This window comes from Bos indicus x Bos taurus, chromosome 1, assembly GCF_003369695.1.
Source record: "Bos indicus x Bos taurus breed Angus x Brahman F1 hybrid chromosome 1, Bos_hybrid_MaternalHap_v2.0, whole genome shotgun sequence".
NCBI classification, from domain to species: Eukaryota; Metazoa; Chordata; class Mammalia; order Artiodactyla; family Bovidae; genus Bos; species Bos indicus x Bos taurus.
In genome coordinates this window covers 108,305,499-108,318,336 of record NC_040076.1, presented here as the reverse complement: position 1 = coordinate 108,318,336, position 12,838 = coordinate 108,305,499, and the positions used below count along the sequence as shown (strand labels likewise).

The following is a 12,838-nucleotide window of genomic DNA, read 5'->3' as shown; positions in this document are numbered from 1 at the left end:
TGTTTTTGCAGCAGTATAGGCACAGTGAGCCAGTCTTCCCAGCTGCTGGGAATCCCTTGACACCCAGATTCCCAGACGCCAGCCAGGGGCCAGCCTTGCAGGGGGCTTTCAGCGAGAGCGCTTTCAGTCCTGCTGTTCTCACTTTCTTCCAGGCTGCAGTGTACTTTAGCTTCTGTGTTGTCGTTGGATGTATCAGGCACAGTGGGAAGGCAGCAGTTTCCAAGTGTGAATGTGATTCTTAAAAAAGTAAGGGAAATTTGGGGTAAGAACATAGCTTTTGTTAGGCTGGTATAGGTTTAGCTTTAATTTCTCCTTTTTTCTATTCATCAACCACACTCATGTGTTTCTCTATTCAGTGGAAGTAAAGAAGGTGTGGTAAGATTCATTCATTCTTACTTTTGTATATAAGGGAGGGTTGGAATGTCAAAAATGTGACTTTGTGGCCTAAGGTAGCCTCAGTGGTTAGTGACCAAGCCGTTTCTGGTCCTAGAAAAAGCAAGTTTTTAAGAGAGTTTCTTTTTTCTTTTTTTTTTTTTTTAATGTTATTTTCCCAAATCTCCCCACCCTCTCCCTCTCCCTCTCCCACAGAGTCCATAAGACTGATCTATACATCGGTGTCTCTTTTGCTGTCTCGTACACAGGGTTATTATTTCCATCTTTCTAAATTCCATATATATGCGTTAGTATACTGTATTGGTGTTTTTCTTTCTGGCTTACTTCACTCTGTATAATAGGTTCCAGTTTCATCCATCTCATTAGAACTGATTCAAATGTATTCTTTTTAATGGCTGAGTAATACTCCATTGTGTATATGTACCACAGCTTTCTTATCCATTCATCTGCTGATGAACATCTAGGTTGCTTCCATGTCCTGGCTATTATAAACAGTGCTGCGATGAACATTGGGGTACATGTGTCTCTTTCAATTCTGGTTTCCTCAGTGTGTATGCCCAGCAGTGGGATTGCTGGATCATAAGGCAGTTCTATTTCCAGTTTTTTAAGGAATCTCCACACTGTTCTCCATAGTGGCTGTACTAGTTTGCATTCCCACCAACAGTGTAAGAGAGTTCCCTCTCTCCACACCCTCTCCAGCATTTATTGCTTGTAGACTTATGGATTGCAGCCATTCTGACTGGCGTGAAATGGTACCTCATAGTGGTTTTGATTTGCATTTCTCTGATAATGAGTGATATTGAGCATCTTTTCATGTGTTTGTTAGCCGTCTGTATGTCTTCTTTGGAGAAATGTCTATTTAGTTCTTTGGCCCATTTTTTGATTGGGTCATTTATTTTTCTGGAGTTGAGCTGTAGGAGTTGCTTGTATATTTTTGAGATTAGTTGTTTGTCAGTTGCTTCATTTGCTATTATTTTCTCCCATTCTGAAGGCTAATTGCTTTCATAACATGCTTATTTTCTTCTTTTTGTACTCCTTTTATTGTGCTCAGTTGTTATCCTAGTTTTCATTGTGATGTTTAGAAATTGTGGTTATAAATGTGTTGCTTTAAGCTTTGTGGAATATCTAGGCTTCTATTTTTCCTGAGGACTGAGAAATGACTATTCTGCTCCGTATTTCTGCTGCACCAACAACTGTGGTGGGTTGTGGCCATAGCACAGACTGCTGTTGGCCTCTTCCAGCCGCCAGAGCTAAAGCTCTACTGCCCCCTCTGAGGCCTGTAGCCAGTAGCCCCTGAGGAGCAAGGCTGGGGCACATGGATGGTGCTTGCACGAGAGGTTGGTACAAGATCAGGAGGTCGTTATTTACAGCCTGCTACTATCAGGACCCTTAATTTATGAGCAACTTGTACCGGTTTGGCTTCCCGTATGTATATCCTTTAAAAAAAGAAAACAAATTGGTTAATTGTTTTTTTAATAGATACTTTCATATGGTTTAAACATTTAAAAACTATATGAAGTTATACAGTAAGAAGTCTCTTACCTGGCTCTCATCTGCCCAGCACTCTGTGCTGTGCTTAGCTGCACAGTCGTGTCCAACTCTTTATGACCCCATGGACCCTGCCAGGCTCCTCTGTCCATGGGGATTCTCCAGGCAAGAATACTGGAGTGGATTGCCATGCCCTCCTGCAGGGAATCTTCCCAACCCAGGGATCAAACCCAGGTCTCCCGTATTGCAGGCAGATTCTTTTATGTCTGAGCCACTCTGGGCCCCATTCCTAAACTGGGTTGCCAGTTAATAGTTTCTGGTGTTTCTTTCCATAGATTTTTGTTTTGTTTTGTTTGCATATATGTTGCTTTTTCCTCTATTATACACAATTGTTAACATACCATTTACACTGTCCTGTGTGTATGTATATAGTTTTTTCTCCAAATTGAAAGTTAGTGACATTCTAAGGGTTGAAAGCAGTTACAGTGTTGAAAGTTAAATAGCCTTTTTCTTTCTATTTTTGGTGGGAGCAGGAGGGTATTTTGACCTTAAGTTGTAGAGAACCCTATTCCAGTCTCCACTAAAGCCAGTACTCCAAAGAGTATCAATTTATTTCATTCATTTGTTCCTTTGTAATTGATCTGAAACACAAAATGTAACTTTAAGATGAACTAATCATTATTATTTTTTTTTCTTTTGTAGCTTGCCATTCGAAGAGCTACTCTAAACAGGTCATTTACTCCTGTCTTTTTGGGAAGTGCCTTGAAAAACAAAGGAGTTCAGCCTCTTTTAGATGCTGTTTTAGAATACCTCCCGAATCCATCTGAAGTCCAGAATTATGCTATTCTCAATCAGGAGTAAGTCTTCGAAATTGATTCTTAGTCTATGCACAGAGAATTTAACATCTGTGCACTAGAAAAGAATTTAAGAATGGTTTTTGAAATTATGATGCATTTGTGGGTTTTTTCCAATAATTTATAAAAACCAATCTTTATTTGTGTTTGGGTAACAATTTTGGCATAAAGAAAAATATACCTTCCCATATCATATTCTATTTGTAAGTTAGAATATGGTTTGTTTCATTATCAAGATTTACATCATTAGAAGATTTTCTCATTTGGAACCAATTTTTTTTAATGTTATTTAAGAAACAAAAATTTTTTAAGCTTTCATTATTTTTTTCTGAGGTGCATTTTGTGTTTATTATTCTACTCTGGTCCTGTCGCAGTGCAGTATTGGCCAGAAGTTATTCTTGTTGATCCCATTCAGTGAAATTTCACTTAAGAATAAGCTCAGAAATGTTGAGTGCATGTGTGCTTTTCCTCAGGTAATATTCTGATGAAGCCAATAGTTATAAAAGAAATATCAAATGTTGCATCTCACAAATGTGTATGTCTTTTATTTTAAGTGACTCCCAAGAGAAAACAAAAATCTTAATGAACCCCAAAAGAGACAGTTCCCATCCATTTGTTGGCCTGGCTTTTAAACTGGAGGTAAGTTGCTTTCTAATGTATTTAACTGATGTATATAGAATTTTTCTTTTCTTTTAGGCTTTTATTCCTATTACAAAGTGACTCTTAGGAAAGATTTAGTTACAGATTTCTCCACTGTAAACTTACTTTGTCCCCTACCCTGTTCCATACTGACTCTAGAAGAAGGTTTCTATGCACAGCCCGCACTTAAGGGGTGGGGAATTACGTTCTTCCTCCATGAGGGGGCAGTGTCTCTGAGTTACGTGGGATTCTTCTGTAAGGACGAGTTGTCCTTTCTCTCCCATATTTATTTACGCAGTCATTTGTTTTTATCAGTCTGGACTTACATATATTTGTCTCATACTTTGAGTTAAAACCCAGTACTATGTTATTTATTTTACTGCCAGACTGACCAGTTTTCGCGGTTGGTGCTCTTTCAGGTGGCTTTTGTGTCCCTCAGATGTTCCCCAGTATTTTGCTTCTGTGAGCACTTCCTTACCTTCCAGGCTTACGTTGTATATTTCCTGCCGCAGCTCGAGAATCAGCCATTTGTCTAAGAGTCCTGGTTCCTTTTAATTGTGAATGGTATTAGGAACCAAGATTTGGGGACTGGGTATGCTTTTTGCTGTGGTGGTGTTGCTTCTGTGTATAATATTTTAAGGAGGAAAAGGGTAGATAAGTCGGAAGTGTTCAAGTGTGGTTATTTCTGGGATGGAATTATACTGGTGGGGGGCGGGGGGGTGCTTTTTCCTAGTTTTTATTTTTAAATTTTTACAGTACGATTTTTATTCTAAATCCAGAAAAAGTAATTTTAAGTTAAAAAGTAGAAATAACATTGCAGTGACAGTGTTTGTTTATTAGTAGTTTTGGCTGCGCTGGGACTTTGTTGGCTGTGTGCGAGCTTTCTCTAGTTACGGTGAGCAGGGCTACTCTGTCGCAGTACCTGGGCTCCTCATCGCCGTGGCTTCTCTTGTTGCAGAGCCCGGGCTCTAGGCACACTGTCAGTAGGTGCAGCGCACGGGCTTAGTTGCTCCACGGCGTGTGGAATCTTCCTGGACTAGGGATGAATCCCATGACCCCTGCATTGGCAGGCCAGTTCCCATCCGCTGTGCCGCCAGGGAAGTCCTAGGAATATTTTTCTTAGGATACCCAGAATGTGTTTCTTGAGTAAAAGATACAAGATATTTTAAATGTTTAATGGTATATATTGCCAGATTGCTTTCATATTTTTAGTTTCAGGTGAACAGGGAAGAGACTCAGCCATACATATTCATGTATCCATTCTTCCCCAAACTCCCCTCCCATACAGGCTGCCACATAACATAGAGCAGAGTTCCCTGTGCTAAACAGTAGGTCTTTATTGGTTATCCGTTTTAAATGTAGCAGTGTGTATATATCCATCCCAAACTCCTTAACCATCCCTTGCCCCAATCTTTTTCCCCATATCTTGCCTTAATTCTTAATAATAGAAAACATTTTTCCATAGAATCATTATGCAATTCTGTGTCCTCTTTTGTAATTCCCTCTTTATTTTTTTGTCCTTCCCTTTTTAAAATTAGAGTCAAAGTGTTTTACTTACTTGTATGAACCTTTCTCTAATAAAATAAAATAAAAAAAACAGTTTAAAATTTACATAGTCAAATATAGCAATCTTTGTCTTTTGTCATTTTTTCAATCTTCCTCTTTGATTATATTCTATAAATACTTACTTTTGTCTCTTCTGCTTTCTTGTGGGTTTTCTTTGTTTTTTTCATTGTTAATCCTATTGGATTTTGTTTTGCTGAATGTGGTGTTCAGATCTAAGTGAATTTCCTCTGCCTCCAAATAAAAGACCAATTGTACAGTTACCAGTTTTTGAACAGTGTTAAATTTTTTCATTGATTGTCATGTCTCCTTTTTTATCTATTGACTAATGAATTAAACATTTTAGATATTTATTCTATAAGGACTATTACTTTTAATATTTTGAAGTATTTAACGTGTTCTTATATCAGAGTTATTTTCTTTTTTTAGCTTTTCTTCTAAATATTAAAAATCACTAATAATATATTTAAAAAGTCCTCTTTGGAATTTTATTGCTATTGTGTTAAACCTAAATATTAATATGGGAAGAACTGGCAACTTTTAAATATTCAGGAGGAAATGATCCTGATTATTCATTTTATATTCAGTTACTTTACGGAATTCATATTTGTATATCTTTCCAGGTGATTATCAGTTTTTATAACATGTATAGTCTTTCCTTTCTAATATTTTTGTTGTCTTTCTAATATAATTTTACCTTATTTTTATATCTTACTGTATTAAACTGAACTTATGAAATAACTGGCTTATTATATAATTTTAAAACTTTTTCTAACAACTTTTTTCAGAGCAAACAAGTAGTGTCTTGGATTTTGATATCAGAAAGCACAAGAACCATTTAACTTTATTTAAAACTAGCATCAAAGTAGTTTATGGCAATAAGCTGAAACATATATATATAAGTTGTACTATTAAAACTGAGAGCAAGTATTTGAAGGTGATTGTGAAATTTTCCTCTTATTTTTGATTCCTGTCTCTTTTTCACTCTTTCTGTCCTTACCTAATGTTGACTTCTAGGCTGGTCGATTTGGCCAGTTAACGTACGTTCGCAATTATCAAGGAGAGTTGAAGAAAGGTGATAACATCTATAATACGAGGACGAGAAAGAAAGTGCGGGTGCAGCGACTGGTTCGCATGCATGCCGACATGATGGAGGTGAGTACCCGCGCTTCACTCTACAATCAGAAGTCTGTCTCATGCAGTTGAAATAGGTCTACTTTTTTGGTATCCTGAGCTCCACAAGAAAATCACTTTTAGTTGAATGTGTTTTCCTAGCTTCTTCCTTTTTAGTTAGGTGGGCTACATGTCTCATGTAGCACTTTGGTGTAGGCTAAATTAGCACATATTAAGAACACTTAATCTGTTCTAATAATGGTGGTATAAAACTACCACCATTTGTGACTTGGCTGTCTTTCCTCAGTGGCCAGGGTTAGGGAGAAGGGACAGCACTTTCCTCAAAAGCTAGCCTTGGAAAGAGTATAATAGGTTTTTAGTTTAGTAGATCTGCGGTTCTCAAAAGTAAATGAGAATAATAAATTTACACGTAACTTCCCATATTGCTCAGTGGATTTACTTCCTGAAATATGGAAATAGAATCAACCCCTAGAAGGGCTTTATTGGTGCTAGAACTCATCTAAAGATTTAAAACCTCTGAAGGCCTAGTCTGGGAGATAAACTTTGGCTTATGATCTGACTTCTTGAATTGGCTCTGAACCTGTCCTATCTTCTGTGGTCCACAGGGTTAAGCGTTGGCAGGAATACCAAGTACAGGAGATTGTCCTCTCCTTGCACTCTTTCCCAGTTTAGCTCTGTTATTCATAGAGAAATTTATTAGTCTAAGCAAAATCTTATGGTGGACATTTTTGGCATCCATAACTGTTGTATCTCCTGGAAAATGAATAGACAGTCTTTCAAAATTAGACATCGTTGTTTTTTGAAATAGGCAGCAGGGGGCAGGCTAGAGGGATTAGTGATTGTCACAGCTGTTTCATGGGCCAGAAGGCTCCCTATAGCTGTGTAACCATTAAAGCAAGACACGCGCACTTGCTCATTCACAGCCACAGCTGTTATGAATGAACTGTTACAGGACAAAGACTAGGAAGTTTAGAGGCCCCAGTGCTTTATTCTTAGATTTCCTGTGTTTTCTTAACTGCTTACATCTCCTGCCTTTGTTTTCAAAACTTCCTTTGCAAGTTTTCCGTGTATGCCTTTGTCATACACATTTGCTTGTTAGACAATGGCAGCACATACAGTACTACATACTTTTTAATTCTATAGGAATAACGTTAGAACCATGAGGCTCTGTGTTCTGTAGGTACTGCAGATCTCCAAGTACAGATGCCGTGTTCTGAGTTTCCATTTACAGTAGAATCTTGCCAGTTGAGATGTGGTTTAAATAAGAGCCCTGTTGAAGGTGTATCTTGCCACGGTTGATTGTTGGTATTGCATTGATTCTGTCTAATTCTTTGTGGAATTCATGGTGAGATTTGGGCATGTTTGTTTGTGCACAGTGTGATTATTATGCAGTTACTTTTTAGTGATTATGTACAGTTTTGAATTACTTGCAAGTATCATTTTGCATTATTTCTTTCTTTAGGATGTTGAGGAAGTGTTTGCTGGAGACATCTGTGCATTGTTTGGCATTGACTGTGCCAGTGGAGACACATTCACAAACAAAGATAATAGCGGCCTTTCTATGGTAAGTCATTTAACTTCAAAGCTGTTTATCACTTGCATTTCAAGAATGTATGTTTCAGTACTTCAGAAAAACAAGCACAGAAGTGTTCATTGAGTGCCACAGGTATCAAGTGTAGATTGGTTGTGGCTCATTTAATGTCAACTTAGCTAACTTACCTGATTTTTCTTAGTAAAATCATTCCACCATCCTCCAAGGTTTAGCATGGAGGGAAAATCTCCACTAGGTAACCTGGCCTGTGTGGCTGTGACTCCTCCCTGAGATCTGCCTCCCCATTGTGGGTGTACCCCTGATTGCTGTCACCATCATCAGGCTGGTCCCAGCCAAGTGCTCCTTCCTTAGTAACCCGGCAGCTGGAGAGAGGATGCCTCCCTCAGTCTCCTAGAGAACCATAAGAGCAGACTGTAACATTTAGGCTGGACTCCGGGGAATTGCATAACAGATTAGAACTGTGCTCTGCAGGCAGGATGCAACTAGAAGACTTCCTGCCTTTCAGTCCCCTTCACGCCCGCCCCCTTTTTGCCCCCACAGGAGGGCGGCTCTTCTACAGTATGACCGTGTGTTTATGAGGGTGCTTCCTCTCCTGAATTCAGTAAAGGAAGAATATGAGTACAAAGGGGATAGGAGCTTACAGTACGTTGTTTATATATAAGAACTTGTCCAGCCCTAACAGATGTCTCTGTAGTAGCTCCTATATCATATGATGAATTCTTAATTTTATAATTTAGCTTTTTTGTCTAAAGTATTCTCTGATGTCTGTGGTTTTACATGTGGAGTTAGGACACTACAAAAATCAGTTTCAATAAGTGGACTTTTTAGTAAGTATTAGTGATGAGACTTTCTCGAAACTTGTCATTAGCAGTATGAAGGGACTGGAGGTCGTGGGAAGCGCTCGAGCTTTGAAGCAAATAGACCTTGGTCAGAGCCTTATTTCTGCCCTGTGCTACTGCTGGCCCTTGACCAAGTTATTCATTTTTCTTGCCAACCCTTTAATTATTTTATTTGTAAAATGGGGATAATAAAATCCATCTGCCTCTCAGAGTTGTGACTGGTTAAAGGAGATATGGTATGTATGAAGAATCTAGTCCCTTTCTCTGCTTCTCTTATCAATGATTTCAGTATAACCTTTATTTATATAAATATATTCATAATTTAATGAAAAGTAGAGCAAGATATATTTTGTCTGCCTTAAAGATGTTGACTATAGTGTTTTTTCTGCTGTAAAGAACATTAAAATTAATCCATCTCTGACATATACAGTACTGTGTTTGAATTCTTGTCTGTTCTTTTAAAAATATTTTAGGAGTCAATTCATGTTCCTGATCCTGTCATTTCAATAGCAATGAAGCCGTCTAACAAGGTGGGAGTTTGATTTAGCACTTAGTAAATCACAGTAAAACCTTGAGCTCATTTTCACCTGTCTCCACAATGCATATGGTGTCTTGGGTTGACCATAAGCACTCTTATGGACTCTGTTTCCTTTTCTGGTATTCAAATCATCTTTTAAAGTTTACCAGTCTACTACTAGTAAGTACTCCTCAGAATATTTGAAGAAGTTGATGGTTTTAACATATTCATGAGACTGTGCTTTATAACTCTTACCATAGTAAAGGTATATCGTTGGCTCCAGAATGGTAAGTAACTTCCTAGATGCAGATCATAAGAGAGAGAAAAGAGGAAACCGGGGCATTTGTCTTAAATTGCAGAAAAACCTCACTGTAAAGAACATTAGAATATTGCATCAAGTACTTGCCTCATGGGTTATAGTACATCTCCACATCTATGGTAGTTACGTGGTAAACGTGATTATAACATGGAAGGCCTGCAAATAAGACTGTTCTGACTCACTTTCAGATATAACAGTCTTATGATTGTATTTCATGTCATTTAGCTTTTTAGCCAAAACTGCTTGAATAGGTTCTGTATTTGCATAACTTGTCACTGAAATTAGTCCTCACCTTGAACCATAATTGTTTAGTTCTTAAGTTGGTTATATTCACAACTGTCATGTTAATGTGCTATATTGAAATTAATTCATTTATGCATTGAGTGAACATTTTATGATCTCTTGTCATCCAGGTACTATCATTATAGAACATGTTCTGATTGATTGTCTTATGGATATATTAATGGCTACTGCTTCACCTGTTTTGAGGAACTTGAGATTTTCCTTCTCAAATTACAGAGAAGAGAATGTCGAGGTGGCAAGAAACATTCAATCACTCCATCTCAGAAATGTGAAGCAAGTCAAACCTTATATCTTACCACAGTGATACGCCAGTTTGTTCAAAGTTCTTTGCCAAATTGGTTGCTTTTCCCTTTGGAAGACAAAGGACTAGAAGTTAAAATATTCTTTATTCCTAAATTCAGAGTTTATGTAGACATTTTACTGTTGATAGTTCACAATAATGGATGGAAATCAAATGGATCAATATTCAAAAAGCTTTTTGGTGTCTCAGGGTTGTCTGCTTGCTGGAGTTAATACAAACCAAATAATGAAACCCTGCATAAAACCCTGAATCTCAGTAGTGGGGCAGCTTGTAAGTTGAGACCCTGGCCAATGCAGGGAAAAGGGAAAAGACTTTGGAGGTAGACTAACTTAAGATTCACTCCTAGTTAGCTGTGTGGCCTTGAGCAAGTCACTTGACTTGTCTGTACCTAGCTTCATCACCTGTAAAATGGGGATAATTCTACCTTGCAGCCTTGTGCTTAGAATTCCAGATAACATAAACAAAGCACAGTAACACCTCTTTAGCTACATATGTGGCTGTTAACACTGGTGATTCAGGGCTTGTTAATGTTCTATTGCTGCCATGAGAAATTAGCAAAAACTTAGTGGCTTAAAAACAGTACAAATGCATTACTTTACAGTTGTATAGGTCACAGTTCACAGTTCTTAATGGGATAAAATCAGGTATTGGTAAGATTGTGTTCCTTTCTTGGAGGCTCTGGGGGACAGTTTGGTTCCTTGCTTGCTTAGATTGTTGGCAGAATTCAGCTCCTCGTTGTGGGACTTGAGATTTCCGTGCTGTCATCTGAGGGCCATCCCTAGCTTCTAGAGGCTGCTCGTAGCCCCCTTTCTCCTGTCTTCAGTGCCAGCAGGAGTGAAATGAGCCCGTCATGCTTCAGATATCTCCTGTTATTTCCCACTTATCTCTCAACTGCTCTTCTTCATTCCTCTTCCATTTTTAAAGTCTCATGCAATTACACTGGACCTGTCCAGATTATTCATGATAATCTCCCCATCTGAAGAGTCTGTAACCTTAATCATATCCACAGAGTCCCTTTTATCAGGTAAGGTAACAGATTTGGGGGATGGGGCATGTCTTTAAAGAAGAACACCATTCTGCTTACCACATAAGGAATTAACATCTAAGGAGGATAGAGGTACATCAGACTACATCCAGGTAGATTATTTGGAAGTGGAGATGTCTCAGTGTGCATTTGCTGGTCTTAACTGTCCTCTTGAACCTAGAGTCTTGGTGACCATGCCGATTTCTTTGATTTAGGATTTCTAAACTGTAACACAGTTACAGTTGATGACAGCCTCAACCAGTCCTTTGGTTTAGGAATTCTAAACTGCAACACAGATTCTACTTTCTGTTTTGTGGGGAGTTTTCCACAAATGGAGAGATTTCGTCAATAGGAAAGGGCAGAGTTAAGTCTTAGGCTCTTGAATCTTGGTGTGAAAAGAAAATTGTGTAAGTTAGCTGTTCCTTGCTCTCTTGTGTGGTATCCAAGCTCATATATTAAAATAGCGTGAAGAACTTAAATGGTAGATCATTTTTATTTAACTGCCCATGTTTTTTATTTCATTCAGTCAGATTATTTTAACAGTTTCATTGCTTATCATGCTTAGTACAATGTATAATGTTTTTTGTTTTTTGTTTTTTTAAGAATGATCTGGAAAAATTTTCCAAAGGTATTGGCAGGTTTACAAGAGAAGATCCCACATTTAAAGTCCACTTTGACACTGACAGCAAAGAGACAATTGTATCTGGAATGGGAGAATTACACCTGGAAATCTATGCTCAGGTAGTGAATAACAAGTTCAAGTCACGTCATTTATGTCTGTGTTTTAAGAGTGTAAAAGTCAAGAATTCTCAGTCTAATGGTCGTAAACTAATAGTGGTTCTTCAGTCTTCACTCTGGTTTTATCCAGATGTGGTATACTGCATCTTCTACTGTCTGTTACTAATTAATTACTTTTGATCTCTAAATATTTTTATTTGTAAACCATTGCAGTCAGACCATCCATCCATACCTAGGTCATGGTTCTTTGGGTCAAGTATATCCCTGAGGTCTCAGCCTTAGGGGGACAACCTCAGGGAGAAACCGGCTGAGAAAGTTAGCCCACCAGTACTCACTCTCCAGACCGTTTCTTATCTGTTTTCTTCTCAAGTCAGTACTTGAAGATCAATATAAAATAGATAAACAAATGGGTAGATGGGAGACCCTTCTTTCCTAGGAAAGGTCTTATGTGTATATGAATGAGATCAAAATATATGACTTTTTTTTTTTAATATATCTGACTTACGATAAAAATTCTGGTTGTAATTGTATCTCTGAAGTTGAGATAGTAGAAAATTCTGACAATAGATCCATATACCATCCCAATAAATATGTAATAAAATGGAGCAAAGGTAAAGTTTTAGTAGATTAACCGGAGGTGAGTGTAAGTTAATTAGTCTAAATTAGAATTTGTTTATATAAAATCTGTAAAAGTTTGTAATGTATTTATCCTCATAAGGTACTTAAGTTATTTTAGATTTATTATTTGCTCATCATAACCTTCCCTGGTGCCTCAGATGGTAAAGCATCTGCCTGCAATGCAGGAAACCCCCGGGTTTGATCCCTGGGTTGGGAAAATTCCCTGAAGAAGGGAATGGCAACCCGCTCCAGTATTCTTGCCTGGAGAATCCCATGGACAGAGGAGCCTGATGGGCTACAGTCTGTGGGGTCACAAAGAGTCGGACATGACTGAGTGACTAACACTTTCACTTTTAAATGAATCCTGAGGTAATTAAGACTCTTAGGATTTTTCTAATATTATTTTTTAATTTAAATGTATCAAAAAAGATCTCTCTTGTTCTTTTTAGCGAATGGAAAGAGAATATGGCTGTCCTTGTATCACAGGAAAGCCAAAAGTTGCTTTCAGAGAGACTATTACGGCCCCTGTTCCGTAAGTATCCAACACGATGAAACA

The 12,838-nt window shown here is 38.0% G+C and overlaps 1 protein-coding gene across 1 annotated transcript in view; it reads left to right on the top strand.

The window, feature by feature from the left end:
* Positions 1 to 12,838, top strand: part of GFM1 (G elongation factor mitochondrial 1) — a 49,720-nt gene that overhangs the window by 15,550 nt on the left and 21,332 nt on the right. Inside the window, exons 7-13 of the mRNA XM_027542637.1 lie at positions 2,584 to 2,738; positions 3,290 to 3,374; positions 5,955 to 6,092; positions 7,534 to 7,635; positions 8,936 to 8,992; positions 11,530 to 11,667; positions 12,732 to 12,814. Of these exons, the coding sequence (XP_027398438.1) occupies positions 2,584 to 2,738; positions 3,290 to 3,374; positions 5,955 to 6,092; positions 7,534 to 7,635; positions 8,936 to 8,992; positions 11,530 to 11,667; positions 12,732 to 12,814 (758 nt within the window). The remainder of the gene's footprint in view (positions 1 to 2,583; positions 2,739 to 3,289; positions 3,375 to 5,954; positions 6,093 to 7,533; positions 7,636 to 8,935; positions 8,993 to 11,529; positions 11,668 to 12,731; positions 12,815 to 12,838) is intronic.